Source organism: Limulus polyphemus, unplaced genomic scaffold (genome assembly GCF_000517525.1).
Source record: "Limulus polyphemus unplaced genomic scaffold, Limulus_polyphemus-2.1.2 Scaffold2013, whole genome shotgun sequence".
Classification (NCBI taxonomy): domain Eukaryota; kingdom Metazoa; phylum Arthropoda; class Merostomata; order Xiphosura; family Limulidae; genus Limulus; species Limulus polyphemus.
Genome location: NW_013667623.1, coordinates 181,147 through 197,896, shown reverse-complemented (window position 1 = coordinate 197,896; position 16,750 = coordinate 181,147). Strand labels below are relative to the sequence as shown.

The following is a 16,750-nucleotide window of genomic DNA, read 5'->3' as shown; positions in this document are numbered from 1 at the left end:
TAAACAAGTTATTATAATAATAGATAACTTTCAACATATGAAGTGGTAACTACAACTAAGCAGTAATATCTGGGTAGTCATTGGGTTGGTTGGTTAGCGTATGGTGCAAAGCTACGCAGTGGGCTATCTGTGTTGTCTCCACCACGAATACTGAAACACGCTTTTCAACATCGTAAGCCTTCAGACCTGAGCCACTAGGGGCGGGTAGTCACTATAACAATAACAGTTGTCGAAAATTTTTCTTATCTTTATGGCCCGGCATAGCCAGATGGTTAGGGAGCTCGATTCGCAATCTGCGGGTCGCGGGTTCGAATCCCCATTCCACCAAGCATGCTCGCCCTTTCAGCCGTGGGGGCACTATAATGTGACGGTCAATCCCACTATTCGTTGATAAAAGAATAGTCCAAGAGTTGGCGGTGGGTGGTCTTCCCTCTAGTCTTACACTGCTAAATTAGGGACGGCTAGCGCAGATAGCCCTCGTATAGCTTTGCGCAAAATTCAAAAACAAACAAACAATTCTTATCTTTATCAATGTGCAAAAATTTGTTTTGTTAACAATATATAAAATATATAGGACATTCGAGAATAATTCTTTTACAATATTTATCAATGCCAGGAGTTTTTGATAAGTACAAGTATGTTTAATTATTTTTTCGATGAGTTTATTTTTACCAGGGATAAAAGTTTTTAATTTTCACTTCAGCTTCAGGCAATTTAATAAAATGGGTTTTGTATGTTTTATTGTAGCAATTTATTTGTAATAATACATTATTATATTATATTATTTCTATATTTTTTTGTTCCTATAATTTCCACGAGAGGACAGCATACAACCATTTTGATGTTAATATTTGGTATTAATTTAACGTTAGGAATCAAAGAAGACAATGTAATTTCAAGTAAAGCGTTTCATTGTAAAGAATGAAAGCTAAGGTATCCTATATTGTATTGTAGATTTGGGTTATTACTTTAAAGTTTTTGAAAGACGAGAAAGAATTAACGTAACGCCATGAGTTCACAAAATAATACTAATAGTGATTCAGTTGCAAGTAAAAGTCATGTGTCTGGTACACAGCACTCTACCAGTACCATTAATAACGTTAGCGCTGTACAAGTTGTTCTACCTTGGGGAACAAAAAAAGAACGGTTACCCTTTCCATCTTCTATATTAATAGACATAGACGTAAAACCAGGAGAATTTGTTCTTAGAACTCTTTTTGCTGAATTTACTGTTCAAGCAGAAAAAAAACGGAAGCTGTACTTGTTGAACCATTGGAAAACCATTATCAAAGTTACTTCAAAGAGGCGAAGATAGTGTTTTTGATCAGTTATTGAGTGCTCTAGGTTCAGCTGCGGAACATTGCCTGCCATCACTGCTTCATACACTGTTTGCATGGTATGACAGACAGGGTGTTGATTCTGGACAAGCATATGAGCAAAGATTTCGATCTGACTCATCAAAGTCAAAAGGTGAAACAGCTGAAAGAACAGAACACGATTACCTACAAGAAAAAAGGGACCTAGCTATAGAATTTATATTTTGCCTGGTTCTTATTGAAGTTTTGAAACAATTTGCAGTTCATCCAGGACATGAAGATCTTGTGAACCAAATTATTAACTTAGCATTTCGGCATTTTAGATTTAGGGAAAGTGCTCAAACAGGCCCCAATGCACAGAATGTTAATATTATAGCTGATTTATATGCAGAAGTCATTGGTGTTTTAGCACAGTCTAGATTTCAGTCCGTAAAAAAGAGATTTACTATAGAACTAAAGGAACTTCGAAGTAAAGAACCAAGCCCAATAACAACACACAGCATAATCAATCTTTTAATGGGAATGAAATTTTTTAGGGTGAAAATGGTTCCTATTGAAGAATTTGAAGCATCATTTCAATTCATGCAAGAGTGTGCCACATACTTTTTAGAAGTTAAGGATAAAGATGTCAAACATGCCCTTGCTGGTTTATTTGTTGAAATCCTTGTACCAGTAGCAGCTAGTGTCAAAAATGAAGTGAATGTACCATGTTTGAAAAATTTTGTTGAAATATTGTATTCACAAACTTTAGATTTGTGTACTAAAAAGAAGCATAGTTTAGCTTTGTTCCCTCTTGTAACATGTCTTTTGTGTGTGAGTCAGAAATCTTTTTTTTTACAAAATTGGCACTACTTTTTAGCAATGTGCCTATCTCATCTAAAAAACCGGGATCCAAAGATGTCACGTGTTGCTCTTGAATCGTTATACCGTCTTCTTTGGGTCTACATGATACGAATTAAATGTGAAAGTAATACTGCTACACAGAGCCGGTTACAAAGTATCGTAAATTCTCTCTTTCCTAAAGGATCTAAAGCTGTTGTTCCTCGTGATACACCACTTAACATTTTTGTTAAGATTATTCAGTTTATTTCACAGGAGCGTTTAGATTTTGCAATGAAAGAAATTGTGTTTGATTTGCTCTCTGTTGGTCGACCAATTAAAATAATCTTGACACCTGAAAGAATGAGTATTGGACTTCGATCTTTTTTAGTGGTGGCTGATAGTCTGCAACAAAAAGAGGGGGATCCACCAATGCCACGAACAGTAGGAGTTTTACCATCAGGAAATACACTGCGTGTAAAGAAAACATTCTTGAACAAAATGCTTACTGAAGATACTGCTCGAAGTATTGGCATGTACCAGTATTACCCATATGTTAGAAAAACATTTGATGATATTTTGCGTGCCCTTGATGTTCAGTTTGGAAGACCTATGATGATGACAACCATTCAGAATGTTAATAAAGAACCTGATGATATGATTACAGGAGAAAGAAAACCAAAAATAGACCTATTTCGCACATGTGTGGCTGCTATACCAAGGCTTATTCCTGATGGCATGAGTCGCCAGGATCTAGTTGATCTTCTTGCTCGACTTACTGTTCATATGGATGAAGAGCTGAAAGCTTTGGCATTTCAGTCTCTACAAAACATGATGCAAGATTTTCCTGATTGGAGGGTGGATGTTGTATATGGATTTATTCAGTTTGTACTTAGGGAAGTAAATGACACTTTTCCTCAGCTAATAGATAATGCTTTACGAATGCTTTTGCAATTTATAACTAACTGGAAAAATGCATTGAATGCTCAGCCTCAGATAAAACCAAAAAGGGAAGCAATTGAGCAGTCAAAAACTGAACACTTAACAAATGTGCTTCACCAAACTGAGGCATTAGCACTTGTCATGTTATGCAATTGTCGTTTTGTACCTCGTAGGTTAGGTGCCCATATACTAAAAGAAATAAAGATGCTAATGAAATCACTTGCACTGTTAAACAAAGGAGAGGAGACTGTAGCAGATGTAATTGACAGGATGTGTCCTTCAGCCATAGAGAAGTGTCTTCCACTGCTTCCTTCACATGAAAAAACTGCTATTGCTTCAGCACAAAGTACAGACCTGCAATGGTTGGCAGAGAGAAATACTCAAGCATGGTCTTCTTGTGTGCCAGATGGCTCTTTTGAAGGTGTGAACAAGCAGTCAAGTAACCAGGGAAATATTTCAAACCTGGGAAACATGGATGCCTGGTGTACATGTATGATGGTCTTTATGAGTCAAGATGGTGTCTTAAAACAATGCTCCTTAGCTGTAGCTCACTCTTGGCCTGTCATTTATGCTAGAATCACTTCACTTTTTAATTATTTGGATATAAACCCTGTTAATGACAACCGGGCATCTCTTTTGAGAACTACCACTGTGAAAAAAGCACCAAATGAAAAAGATATGCATCTAAATTTGTGGCGAAACTATCTAATGTTTGCATGCAGAGTTGCTCCTCCTAACAACAGTGCTTCAATTTGTTATCTTTCTCCAGACCTTAGTTTGAGCTCTTCTCCAGATAGCATTGGCTCAGAAAGGTCAGATAATCGTTCTCCCAACAGTGGAGGAATTCATGCATCCAATTTGTTTAAGCAAATAGTACCACTTCTTCGTAGTGAACAGGCAGATATGAGAGATGCCGTAGTTTTGGGGTTGTCACATGTAAATCAGCATGCTGTCAAAGATTTAATGGAAGAGTTAGTGCCTTACATTCGAGAAGCAATTGACAGAAAACAAGAAAATATGAGAAGGAGGCGAAGGAGAGATATTTTAAGAGTTCAACTCTCTCGTGTTTTGGAAATTATAGCTAAATATGGGACGTTTGGAGTAAGTCCCAGTGTTTTAGACAGAGATGCAGGTTCTCTTAGTACCACATTTGTAGAGTATATTGATGGAGCAAGGCTTTATTTGGAGACTGAGAATGATAAGGATGCATCTGCTATTGTACAAGAGATAAAACATCATTTTTGTGGTTTCATACACAAATTAATTAAAAGTTTTTCCTTGGAAAACTGGACAAATCTTTTAGGTAGGGACTTGAGAAAAAATTTGTTTTTCCTTTTTGGTGTGTGGAGTGGCAGATTTGGAGCACCTTTTGGCATTGATGACAAGCGGAGTCGAAAGATTCAGCTATGTCCTGATTTTGAGTTCTCCTCCCTGCAAGCAATGTCTGCAGTTCTTTGTTGTGGCCCATCTCTTGATGTGAATTTCCTTAATGATGAAAGTCCTGTGTACAAATGGCTTGATAATCTTTTAGGTTCTGAGGAAGAAAAACTTTATCAACTTGGGCAAGAAACTGTTGTGTTGCTTTTAGAATTTAATCCTGACACTGGGTCTTTGCTGGATTGGCTTGTGGACAGATGTTATACTGGTGATGTGCAAGTTGCTGATGGGTGTTTTAGTGCATTGTCTGCAATCTTTAGTGTCAGGGAGTACCCCTGTGACCACTACATAGCCATTATCAATGTCACATTAATGAATACTGGTTGTCCAAGAAGAAATGTTCAAGAAACTGCACTTCAACTACTCCAGCTTCTTTATCAGAGGTTTTTTCAAAGCTTTGGACTGTCTATTGATGTGCATGGAGACATAGCTAATAGTAGTGAAGAAGTAACACTACGTAGAAAAAAGCATTTGAACCAGAGTTTGATGTTTTGTTTGGATTATCCATGCTCACAACTTCAGTTGTCTCGTCAGTTGGCACACCTTCATCCAGAATTAACCATGCCAATTTTTTCTGAAATAACTTGCAGATTTCAAACAGCTAGGTCAAATTTATGTCAGAATCTTTTGCAGTATTTGCTTCCCTGGTTGTACAATATGGAACTTGTTGACCCTAATATTTCTCAGCCAAGTTCATTGCCTCAGTTCTCAAGACTCTCAGAGTTTTCCGGAGAAGTACGTAATAACGATGGGACAGTGGACCAAAAAGATGGATGGGGATCTGGAGAAGCAACAGAGATGGTTTTAAATAATTTGTTTTACATAACTGCAAAATTTGGAGATGAACATCCTACTGAGATTGAAAACCTTTGGGCAGCACTTTGTAGTTGTTGGCCTAATAACTTGAAGGTTATCATTCGTTATTTGTTAATTATTACAGGGCTAGCTCCACATGACTTGTTATCATATGCTAAACGAGTAGTATTGTATATGGCTCGGGCTCGCCCAGAACGTTTACTTGATGAGATGATGAGTGAACTACAAACGGTTGAAACTTTAAATTGCCTTATTGAACGAACTGAAACACCACCATTTTTCAGAGTTACCAGCATAAGAAAAGGTAGTAACCATTCTGATGATGGAACTTGTAGTGGAACACATCTTGAGGGCTCAAAAGGAGAACTTGAGCGAGGAACTTTGCATACAAAGCGGCGAAGTACTGAAGATGGGTCAGATAGAGATAGCTTAAGAAAAGATACAGGTAGTGCGGAAGCTTCCCTGTCAAGTGATCCAAGTATCACTAGTCTGGGAAGAATTGTAAATAATGGAGCAACATTAACCATAGGAGAGACTCAAAACATCATTTCAACTTCAGTTGAAGAGGATAATTTCATACTTCTTTGTCGCTATGGTGAAGAAGAGTTAACAAAACCAGACACTCCTCAACCACATCCTCTTCCAATGCCTGAATATGGTGGTTACTATGCACCTTTAACTGAATTCCTACCTGAAAGTTCTCAACCCATATCAGGTTTTCATCGGTGCAACTTAGCAGTTTTGTTGATCACAGATGTAGTTTCAGATGGTATCAGTATTGATTGGTCACCACATATTCCTCTAATGCTTCATATCATATTTCTGGGAATGGATCATACCAAACTTCTTATTCATGAGCACTGCAAGAAACTTTTGCTTAATTTGTTATTAATCCAGGCCAAACATAGTGATTTTTGTGGAGTAGCAAGAATACTTTTGAGTAATAAGACAATCCAATTAGGTTATGGGCTTTCTCCATTCCATCCAGTAAATGTGCTTGAGCATAATTTCATTGAATACCAAAAAGGTAATAGTGAAAATACAATAATTCAACAAGTTCCACCTGAGGAACACACTTCATGCTCTAAGTCACTGTCAAATTTTCACAATAAGAAAACTGAAACAATATCAGAGGGAAGTCATGTTGCATCATCTCTGGTTGATAGTGGACCATCTTTAGAAGATATTATTAAGGCTATGATTGCATTTTTAGCAGCAAAAAAAGGACAACCTCTTTGGCCATATGAAGATATCACTTCAAAAGTTTGGTCAATTCGAAGTGCAGACCAGTTACTAGTTTTCCTTCAGCATGTTGTATTTGTTTTTAAAGAATCAGTTCCATTAGCACGCATTGAAGAGCGTTGGGCTCAAATAGCATTACAGTTGGCATTATCATGTTCATCACGACATTATGCTGGACGATCCCTTCAGATCTTTAGAGCTTTGAAGATCCCAGTTACGTCTAGAATGTTAACTGACATATTGTCTCGTCTAGTAGAGACAGTAACTGAACAAGGGGAAGATATGCAAGGATATGTGACAGAATTAATTTTAACATTGGAAGCAGCTGTTGAAACGCTAGATTCTGCTTTTAAGATTAGTGATATTATCAAAGAAATTTTTAACTCTACACCAAACTTGACAAAAGAAAATAATAGGAAAAGCGCTCCTCATATGTTAGTTAACCAAGGAGGACTGGGTTCTGGACATCATCGGAGTACATCTTATTCTGTATCATATCCTGGTAAACGAATACCAGAATCTCCTACTGTAGAAATTAAAGATCTAAGAAATAGAAGTAGCACAGAGACAGAGATAAGAGTTAAACAAAATAGTTTGGGTAGATCTCGAAGTGCTCAATCTCTCAAGATGCTTGAGGAGCAGTTTTCTCAGGATGATAGAGTAAGCCTTCTTGCACAGTTTTTTTGGATTGCTGTTTGTTTGTTAGAATCAGATTATGAACATGAATTTCTACTTTCATTAAAACTGCTATTAAAAGTGCTGAAAAAACTTCCCCTTGATAAAAGTGAATGCCACGAAAAGGTAGAAAAAATATATAATCAGATGAAATGGTCTAATTTTCCTGGGGTTCATGCACTACTTCTGAAGGGATGTTCTTCTACAATAACTTTTGAACCTACAATTGAAGTACTAGCCTGTTTAACTCAAGTTTTAGATGTACCAGTTATAGATCCATCAGAGTCACTTGGATTTCCTTTTCATGTTATGGCATTTCTTCCATACATGTTACAAAACTATGATGAGCCTAATGCTGTGTGCATCAAAAGTGCTGAGAACATTGCTCAGGTATGCATGGAAAAGTCTAAGAAATTAGAAAATCTTGCAACAGTCATGACATTGTATAGTAGAAGATCTTTTAGTAAGGAGAATTTTCAGTGGACCAAGTGTGTGGTTAAGTATCTTTATGATGCTTACAGCAATATATTTATAAATTTGATGTCTTTTTTGGTTGAACTAATTGAAAAAACTCAATCTGTTCTGAACCAACATTTGCTGAGCATTCTGTACTGCATGCTTCATTACATGGATATTCATTCTGCTGCCCAAGCAATCAATGCAGATCTACTAAGAGTGATTTTAAAACATGTAGAAGGACCACAAGGAAAAGATGCTACAAAGATTTTGAAACTAGTGGTTACTCGCTCTTCAATACTGGCTGCTCCTCCAGCCCCTATAAATATGGCAAATGCTGCAGCTGATTGTGTCAGCATAGCATCTAGTGTGTCATTTGCTGAATCAGAATTTGGAGCTAAACGAGAGTTACCAGGTCGTACCATGGAATTTTCTTTTGATGTGTCTCAGACTCCTATAGTTGGCCAAATTTATAAAGCTAAAGCTACTGCAAAAGAAGAAGCTACTACTCAGAGCAAAGAAGAAAATCTTACAGCATCGCCTCGCAGAAGCTTATCTCACAATCATTCTTTTACAGAAAATGGTTCACTGTTTGGTTGGAGACGACCTTGGCTATCACAGGCTCGTACTCGAGAACGTTTTATTAACCTCTTGACAAGTTGTGGCCAGAGAGTTGGACTTCCCAAAAGTCCTTCAGTGATATTCAGTCAAAGTAGTGATATTATGGAGCATCAGTCCTCTATGTGCAGTAGTACAGAAGAAGTATCAGGCACCAACAATGATATGTCTGCAGAAAGCAAACTTGATGAGTGTGTACACTCAGAGCAGCAGTTTGGCATATTTAAAGATTTTGATTTCTTGGAATATGAATTAGAAGGTCAAGAAGCTGAGAATATGGATAATTTCAACTGGGGTGTTCGAAGAAGATCATTGACAAATTATGAAAGCTCAGGAGAAACAAGCAAGCCAAACGTCCGGCACCACACCAATAGCTCCAACCTGAGTCCAAGAAAAGAAGAATCATCAGATGATGAGATGGGTAGTGTGTCACCCTTAGATGATCTTCCACCAGAACTTCCCAGCAGTAGTGTTGGATTAGTGTTCCCTCCTTCATCACTTCCCTTGCTGGATCACAGTCAGCGGCCAATGAGCCCTGCCTCTGTATCTTCACAGAGTCTAGCAAGTGATGGAGATGTAACTCTCAGCAATACATCCCCAAGTTTCTCACCCCTTGCAATAGCACCACATGTGGTTACTCAACTTCCAGCTGATGATGTAGAGGAGGAATGGCGCACACATGTTCACTCCTTGATGGCTGATTCTAGTGGTGCAACAGCTGTGAATACTTACCAAGTATTGGGACGTTTGATAAAAGAAACTTTAAGCAAAACAGCAAATATGACACGGGATGTATGCCATTTCTTTTCATCTTCAATCTTGTTTAGATCTGTTGGATCACAGTTTCTGGCATTTTTGGACATATTAGTCAATCAAGTTGAATGTCCATTTGTGTTTGTTGACATGGAGACATTGAATAACTGTCTTCTACTAGAAAGACACAAATTCTGTGTTTTGGAGATTCAGGAACATTGGGAGACTTTTTCTGAGAAATGGGAACATGTTTTAGAATGTATGGATAACTTAAAATCAATTGTTAAACTAGAAAACCTTGGAGAGTCTGTTTCTGAAGGTACATTTGACGACAATCGTGTTGATTTGTGTCGTGCTCTTTATAAACTTCATTTCCAGTTTATCCTACTTCTGGACAGCTTCTGTAAACTTTTATCTCAGCTTTCTTCTGCAGTTACACAGACTCAAGTTCTTGATTTATCAGAAGAATTTACTTCCATCAAGTCTGATCTACTTCGTGCTGTGGAAGATACAGAGAGTGATCGTTTGTCTCCTCCAGGTCAAATAGAAGCCACAGTAATGACTCAACAGGAAGCAGAAAATGAACTTTTTGAATTTTTTCATGGAGGAATGTGGAGCAAAGTTATTAAACATCTTCACACTTACAGGAGTTATTTTCATGCTGCTGAAGATGATGAAATAGAAGTAGCCTTATCTCTTTACTGTCATCATCGCACTGAGGAAAGAAGTGGAATTTATGTGATGACACACACTGATCATGACCTAACTGATGTTTCCCGACAGTTAATGGACTGCAGTTTACACCTGTCTTCATTAATTCATGGTCTAGAACATAGTGTAAGTCCTGATCACAATTCTTCAGACAATAATACACAAAAAACTGAGCTGTGAGTGCTTACAGAAATTAAAAAACACAAATATTGTTTGTTTATATGTGTACAAGTATAATTAAAACAGGTTAAAAATGATGTACATTCAATTTGTTGCTTGTATGTAATTTAGTTAGTATTTTAATACAGTGTCTGTTAAATATTACTACTACTTTACAGGTAGTAAAGTTAATAGTGTTATCTTATAAACCACAATTTTATTTCAAAAAACTATTGGTATTATTAGGTTGTCTGTTCTCATCATTAGGTTTTTCTTCAGAATATTGTTGTAGATTAACATTATTCCATTTTGGTTTCTTCACAAAATTATTGACTTATTAAACCTTTCAGTAGCAGAGCTACATTTTTAAATAACTTATTGTTTATATTTAGGAAAAGGCTTCTTAACTTTTCTCTTCTTCTGTAAAAATACATTATGTATAATTTAAAAAATTTCCAAAAAAGTACATCAATCTCAAACATATTTAAATGTAATAGTTGTGATTATTTTGGTATTTCAATTGTTTCTAGGTGAAAATATTCAAGTAAAATATATATTATCTTTAAATCATCCTGTATTTTGTTAATATATTAAAACATTATTTTGGGAAATTTAAAGCCTAAGTTCACCAATGTTCAGTTTTGATTCAAGATTCTTCTGGCATACAGCAGAATTAGTATATAAAGCTTGTTTGTCTAATATTTCCGCTAAAATTTGTGTGAACCACAAAATTAATTTTATTCAGTCACATAAATGTAGTGCAGACTGAAAATTTTTGGCTTATTATTCAAATGTCTTTCTCCTTTTTTGACATTTTAAATTATGGTAGAAAGTTAGTATTTCAATGCCTAAAATAATATATTTTTAGTATGTAATGTTTTAGCCATAGGTTCACTTTAGGCATAAGCTGTTTTAGAAGGAACAGTTTGTTAGCTCTCATTGTTATGGACATCTGTATAAGTATTCCCATGTCAGTTTTGAATTTGGTACAAAGGGTGTCCTACTTCAAACTTCCCAGAGTTTACAGATTTCAAGTTTCAAGTATATAATGATATATTAAAAAAGTTTTCTTTTTTATTATTTATAATACTTTATGAATGAATAATAAGGGACCATATGATTCTTCAAGATTGTTCTTGCACACCTATCCTTGAGCAAAGTAAAAAATTTAAACCCATCTTTCATTTTAAGGGAAATCATATTTTCCTCTTAATCTTTGTAACATGCTGGTCTCCATTACTGCCAACAGCAATTCATTCCATCAGCCAGTCAATCTTTAATTTGTGTCCTCTTGCCTTATTGTTTTTGGAATACAGCACAAATAAATCGGAGCCCTTTATCTTATCAATCCTCCAGATAATCTTGAGATTTCAATAAGATCACCTCTTACCATCCATTTCTCAAGAGAAAATAGGTTAAGATAACCCATCCAACCCTGAACCCTTTCCAGTAAGTCAATATCTTTCCTTATATAAAGAGACCAAAATTGTAAACCCTACTCTACGTGACATCTAACAAGTGATTTGATTTATATAGAGATAATGAACTATTTTGACTTGAAATCAGTATACCTATAAATATGCCCTAAAATTCTGTTAGCTTTACTACTAACAACAGAGAGTTGCCTCAATGACTTTTCCACTGTTGTGCTAAGATCCTTTTCACCACTCATTCCTTTGAGTTGGTTCCAGTCTATGTTAAACGTGTAATCCAAATTGTGTTAAACCAAGTTCATTACCTTGCACTTATTATGACTAAAGGTCATAATTTACCAAATGTTTATCCAACTTACCAGTTGACACAAGTCATTATGTAATACCTCAACATCCTCAATAAAGCAAGAAATACCCAAAGTTTAATGTTATTAGCAAACTTTTGTAATTATGTCCATATCAATATCATTAATATGAATAATAAAAAAGCCAAGGTTTGGGCATTGAATCCTGAGGCACTCTCCTAGTAACAAGAAGCCTTTTTATTTCTTTGGTCAACCTTAAGATCCCTGTAATAAGTTTTCCTCAACCCCCTACCAATGTGATTTTTGTAGCTAACCTTCTGTGTGGCAAATTTTCAAAAAAAAATTTAAAATATTATTCCCACTTTTTCAATTCTCCAGATAACAAGTATCAACCTGAAAAAACAAATTCATAAAGTTAGTTAGGATAGATTTCCCATTGGTGAATTCAAATTGGTCTTCATTTATGATATCATATTTCACTAAATGATTTTGTATAAGTTTATTTACGAGACTAGAATTTCTCCCATTACACAAATAAGACTAACTTGTCTATAATTTCCAGGGCAACTTCTGTCTTATCCCCATTAAAAATAGGAATAGATTAACATATTGGCATCCCTGCAATCCTCATACAGTTGCCCACTCTACTGATATACTAAAAATGGAAGAGAAATAGAGGTTCCATCTGATCTTTGACCTTATTTAAAACCCTGAGGAAAACCTTTTCTGATCTTCATGCTTTATCTACTTTTAATCTTCTAAGTCTTTGTAGTTACTATCAATGAGTTAAAAACAACTTGTACCTGAAGCTAAAATGTTAACCAGTAAAATAATATTTCATGACCTTTTGAATCATATTCAATTAAGAAGACATGATTATATAGTTTATTTATGAAATTAGCCATTAAAAAAAAAATAATTATAAAATTACTTTGAAAAACTCAATGCTATTGTGGTTAAAATTTGTATATTGTTTTTTATGAAACTATGTACTGTTGAAATGTGTAAAATAAATATTCAGCTGAATAAGACACGTGACAGGCTTTAGTGTTTGCAACTCAGTATTTTTTGTTCTTACCATAATTTAAGGTTTTAATATAATGTTTAAACGTGTACCTATACTTTATGGTTTTACAAATCAACTTAGACATTTTGTTTCTAAATTTTTCTGACTTTATTTTCATGTTTTCATATTGTTAACAAATCAGACTTGTATAGTATCAAATATTTTAATATCCTTAATTAGTTTATTCATTATTCTCTTTGACTCAGTTGTAAATTACTTGTTTTTTTTGCTATAGTTAATACAAGAGTCACTCTGTATTTCATTCAAACATTCACCAGTGTAGTGAGAAGGCATAAAATACTTTCTCTCACAGAATCCACAAAATTGTTTAACAGTGAACTGTAAGTCATTCATTACTTATTAGACTGTTTGATGTAATTACAAGTTTAAATGAAAAGATCGTGGTCTAAGTTTTAGTCTGTTCAGAATTTTGACATTAAGTATAAATTTTCAAATATTGAATGAATGAAATAATTTAATTTCTATGATCATAAAAAAAACTAAACATATATTTACACACTGAAAGCACTTTAAAGTTGTAAATAAATCTTAGAAAGTGTGACATGTATGATATAGTAGTTGCCAGTGTAAGATTTTTAGGTTTTTTTTATCCTCATTGATTAATGGTGTACTAGTATTAAATTTAATAATGAAAAGCATACACTGTGTAGCAAAAAAGAAAGAAAAAAATATGAAACTACTTTTTTTTACTTAAAAATTTATTTAACTGTAAAATATGTTCTTGCTTTGAAATAGTTTTTTTGTTTGAGAACTCTAAAATTAATTGTGATTGTAGTACCCAACAAAATATTTAATTTTACAGTTGGGGTACTACTTAAAAACAAATACAAAAACTAAAAGCTCAGACAATAAGTGATGTATTTGTTTTATTGAAGAATTATAGTATCCATTTGAATTTTAAAATGTTAAATGAGACTGTTTGGTCATATAGTAGCTTAATTTTTCTTTTAATTGCTTCTAGTCATAATTACTGCATAAGAATTTACACAAGATATTTGTAAAACATACAAGGGAGATAACTGCCATATGCACACTTTATTTGGTTACAATGTAGCAAAAAACACATGTACATCAATCAAGAAAAACTATGTAAAACAGGGATATATTTAAGCTTTGTTTGTATTCTGGGCCTCGCTATGTCTACTTACATAAATTTTCATCCCAACATTTTTCAGTTGTGTAGAAACCTATGTTTGAATAGTATGATTATAACTTTATGTATGCTTATGAAGGTAAACTTTTACATGTAAATTACATTAATGATAATATAGTTATTGTTTTTTTTGTTTTTTGTAAATAAATACTGTTTGCAGTTGTCGGTCCTGTTAAAATAGTTGTGTAATGCAAAGCTTCTCCTTTTACTGTATAAATGAACACTTGTACACAAATTTTTATATGCTGAATATAAGTAAATATGTGGTGAAAATAATATATATGTATATTAATAAATGTTACTGGAATTTTTTGTTATGTAAAAATTCTTCAAATGATAAAATAAAGCAGTTGTTAAATGTTTAAAAATCTTATGATCTTGGAAAAGATCACAAATTTCACTTCAGACTGATTCATTTTTCTTAATGAAGCATGATAATATATTTCATGATAAGAGTTAGTATTACTGATCATAAAATTTGACCAATTTATCTCACTACAAAATATTAATGTGCATCTTAATAATGTTCAGTATTGTACAAGTTACATAACTTTTCAGTTACAAACATTAAAAACAAGGTAATATAATGTAGATTGACTGGCATTACTTATTCCTCACCCATTGAAATAAGCAACCAAATGACAAAATTCAAGATTAATGTAGCTATTTACATCCATATACAATTGCACGTTTAAGTGGTGGACGGAAATAAAGTACATGGAAAAAAAGTCACAATTTTGGCTAGGAAGAAAAAAGTCACAATTTTGGCTAGGAAGAAAAAAGTCATAGGAAAAAAAGCCACAATTTTTCTAATACTCAAGTACAATGTAAAGTAATATAAAAACATATTAGTGTTAATTATTTAATGCAATAATAATGTGATGGATGATATGTAACATTATATGAAAGTACATGACACACACACATTAATTACAGTCTTACATAACTGTTGTACAAGAAGATATATATATATAAAAAAGTAAGTGAGGAACAAAGCTACTCGCCTGGCTTATCACTACCCGAGGCTTTACATCTGACCTGAGGAATGTGGTGCCTGACCTCACTTGAGATCAGTCCAGATTACATTCGTGGATTGCTCCTTTTTACATTTCATACATTATATATTGAATTTACTAACACACCAACTAATCTAAGCATTTCTTTATAAAGATTGATAGTGTCATGCTTGTTAATCAAATAGCACTCTACAAACAGTCTATTAACTTGACAAGTGTATTTATATATATAATGGAGTGTAAATGCACTTTTCTGGCATATATGAGGTCAATCATCACACGAATGAAAAAATTTAACTTCAATGAACTTAAAAAATTTTAAACACAAGTTTTGAAATTGTGACTTTTTCTCCACATTCATAAAATTTAACTGAGCACAACAAATCATCATACAAAACAAATTAGAAGTTTTTAACATACTTTACAAGATAAGAAATCTATTGTCCTTGATGTTCAATTTCATATTTCCAACTCTTCATTTTCATGAAATGGACTAATAAGAATAATACTTTTTCTGTACTTCAGAGAAAACAAAGCCTGAATTCTAAGCCTCTCATTGTAGCCTAAACTACTTATATCAGATATCACTTAATATAATCATTTTTAGCCTATGCACTAAACCAAAACCTTCTATGTCCCACAATGCAAGATACTTAATTTGTATAATTACTCAGAAAACTTGCATATATTAAATATTTGAGTTATTCTATGTACCACCATCAATAAATATCCTTGTGTATTAAAGACTGAAAAGCAATGATCTAATAGTTTATCTCTGCACTTTTTCATACATGTTGATAAACTTCTTCCTAGAGTAAAATAATATTAGTAACCTTGCTTTTAAATTCAAAATTCCTATAATTAGAATAAAAAACTGTTTGGTCTTTTCCTCACAGTTAAAGATCAGGAGAAAATTAAAGTTTTATCAAGAACCCCATATTAATCCTCATAATGTTTTTGTCATGGAACACGTTTTTCTCCCTCAAGCAGTACTTGTTCATACATGTAACTTTACACTTCACAGTATTGAAACTCGTATTCAATATTTTAGCTGTATCAATTCTAAGCCTGTCAAAGTACTTTGAATAAGAGAAACATCTTTAATAAAACCAGATTAAGTTCATTCCAACATCCTGTATCATCAGAGAATATGAAAATATTACCACTTAAATAATTATCCAAGATGTCTTACACAAAGTAATAAACGAAGAGACCTCATACATGTTGGGCCCCAGTAATTACAATTACCTAATTTGAAGTATGCCTATTTTTTACTCTCTGTATTCTCTAATTCACTTTTCTGTCCACTTTTTATACTTGTGCATTAATCTTATAAGTACTGAACATACTAACTAATCTATTACATGATAAATTTTCAAAGGCTTTGTGACATTTAAGATACACAACACTAGCTGAAATGGCCTCTTTCAAAATAGCAAAAGCCTTATCAAAAACCTACAACAGTACAAGTTGATAAGGCAAGAAAACTGTCCACAAGAATGATGCTGATAATTGTTAAATAGATGCCAAATTTTCAACTGCTTTTCTAAATTACTTCTGACAATAGGTTCCAACATCTGAATTAACTAACAAAAGAAAGGGTGTATCATTTTGAGGGAAGATGTCTTCAGATATCACAACCATGAAAAAATTCCCTTTGTATCAATTAATAAATGTTTGTTTGTTTTTGTGAATTTCGCGCAAAGCTACACGAGGGCTATCTGCGCTAGCCGTCCCTAATTTAGCAGTGTAAGACAGCTAGGGAAGGCAGCTAGTCATCACCACCCACCGCCAACTCTTGGGCTACTCTTT

General features: G+C 33.9%; 1 protein-coding gene across 1 annotated transcript; it reads left to right on the top strand.

Annotated features, from left to right (window-relative positions):
- The first annotated feature begins 861 nt into the window (after positions 1-861).
- LOC106465653 (protein furry-like) lies at positions 862-14,020 on the top strand. The gene is given in 3 exon segments (XM_013925889.2): positions 862-1,247; positions 1,250-1,270; positions 1,273-14,020. Coding segments are annotated over 3 exon segments (8,952 nt in total). The 5' UTR covers positions 862-1,009; the 3' UTR covers positions 9,966-14,020.
- Positions 14,021-16,750: the final 2,730 nt, after the last annotated feature.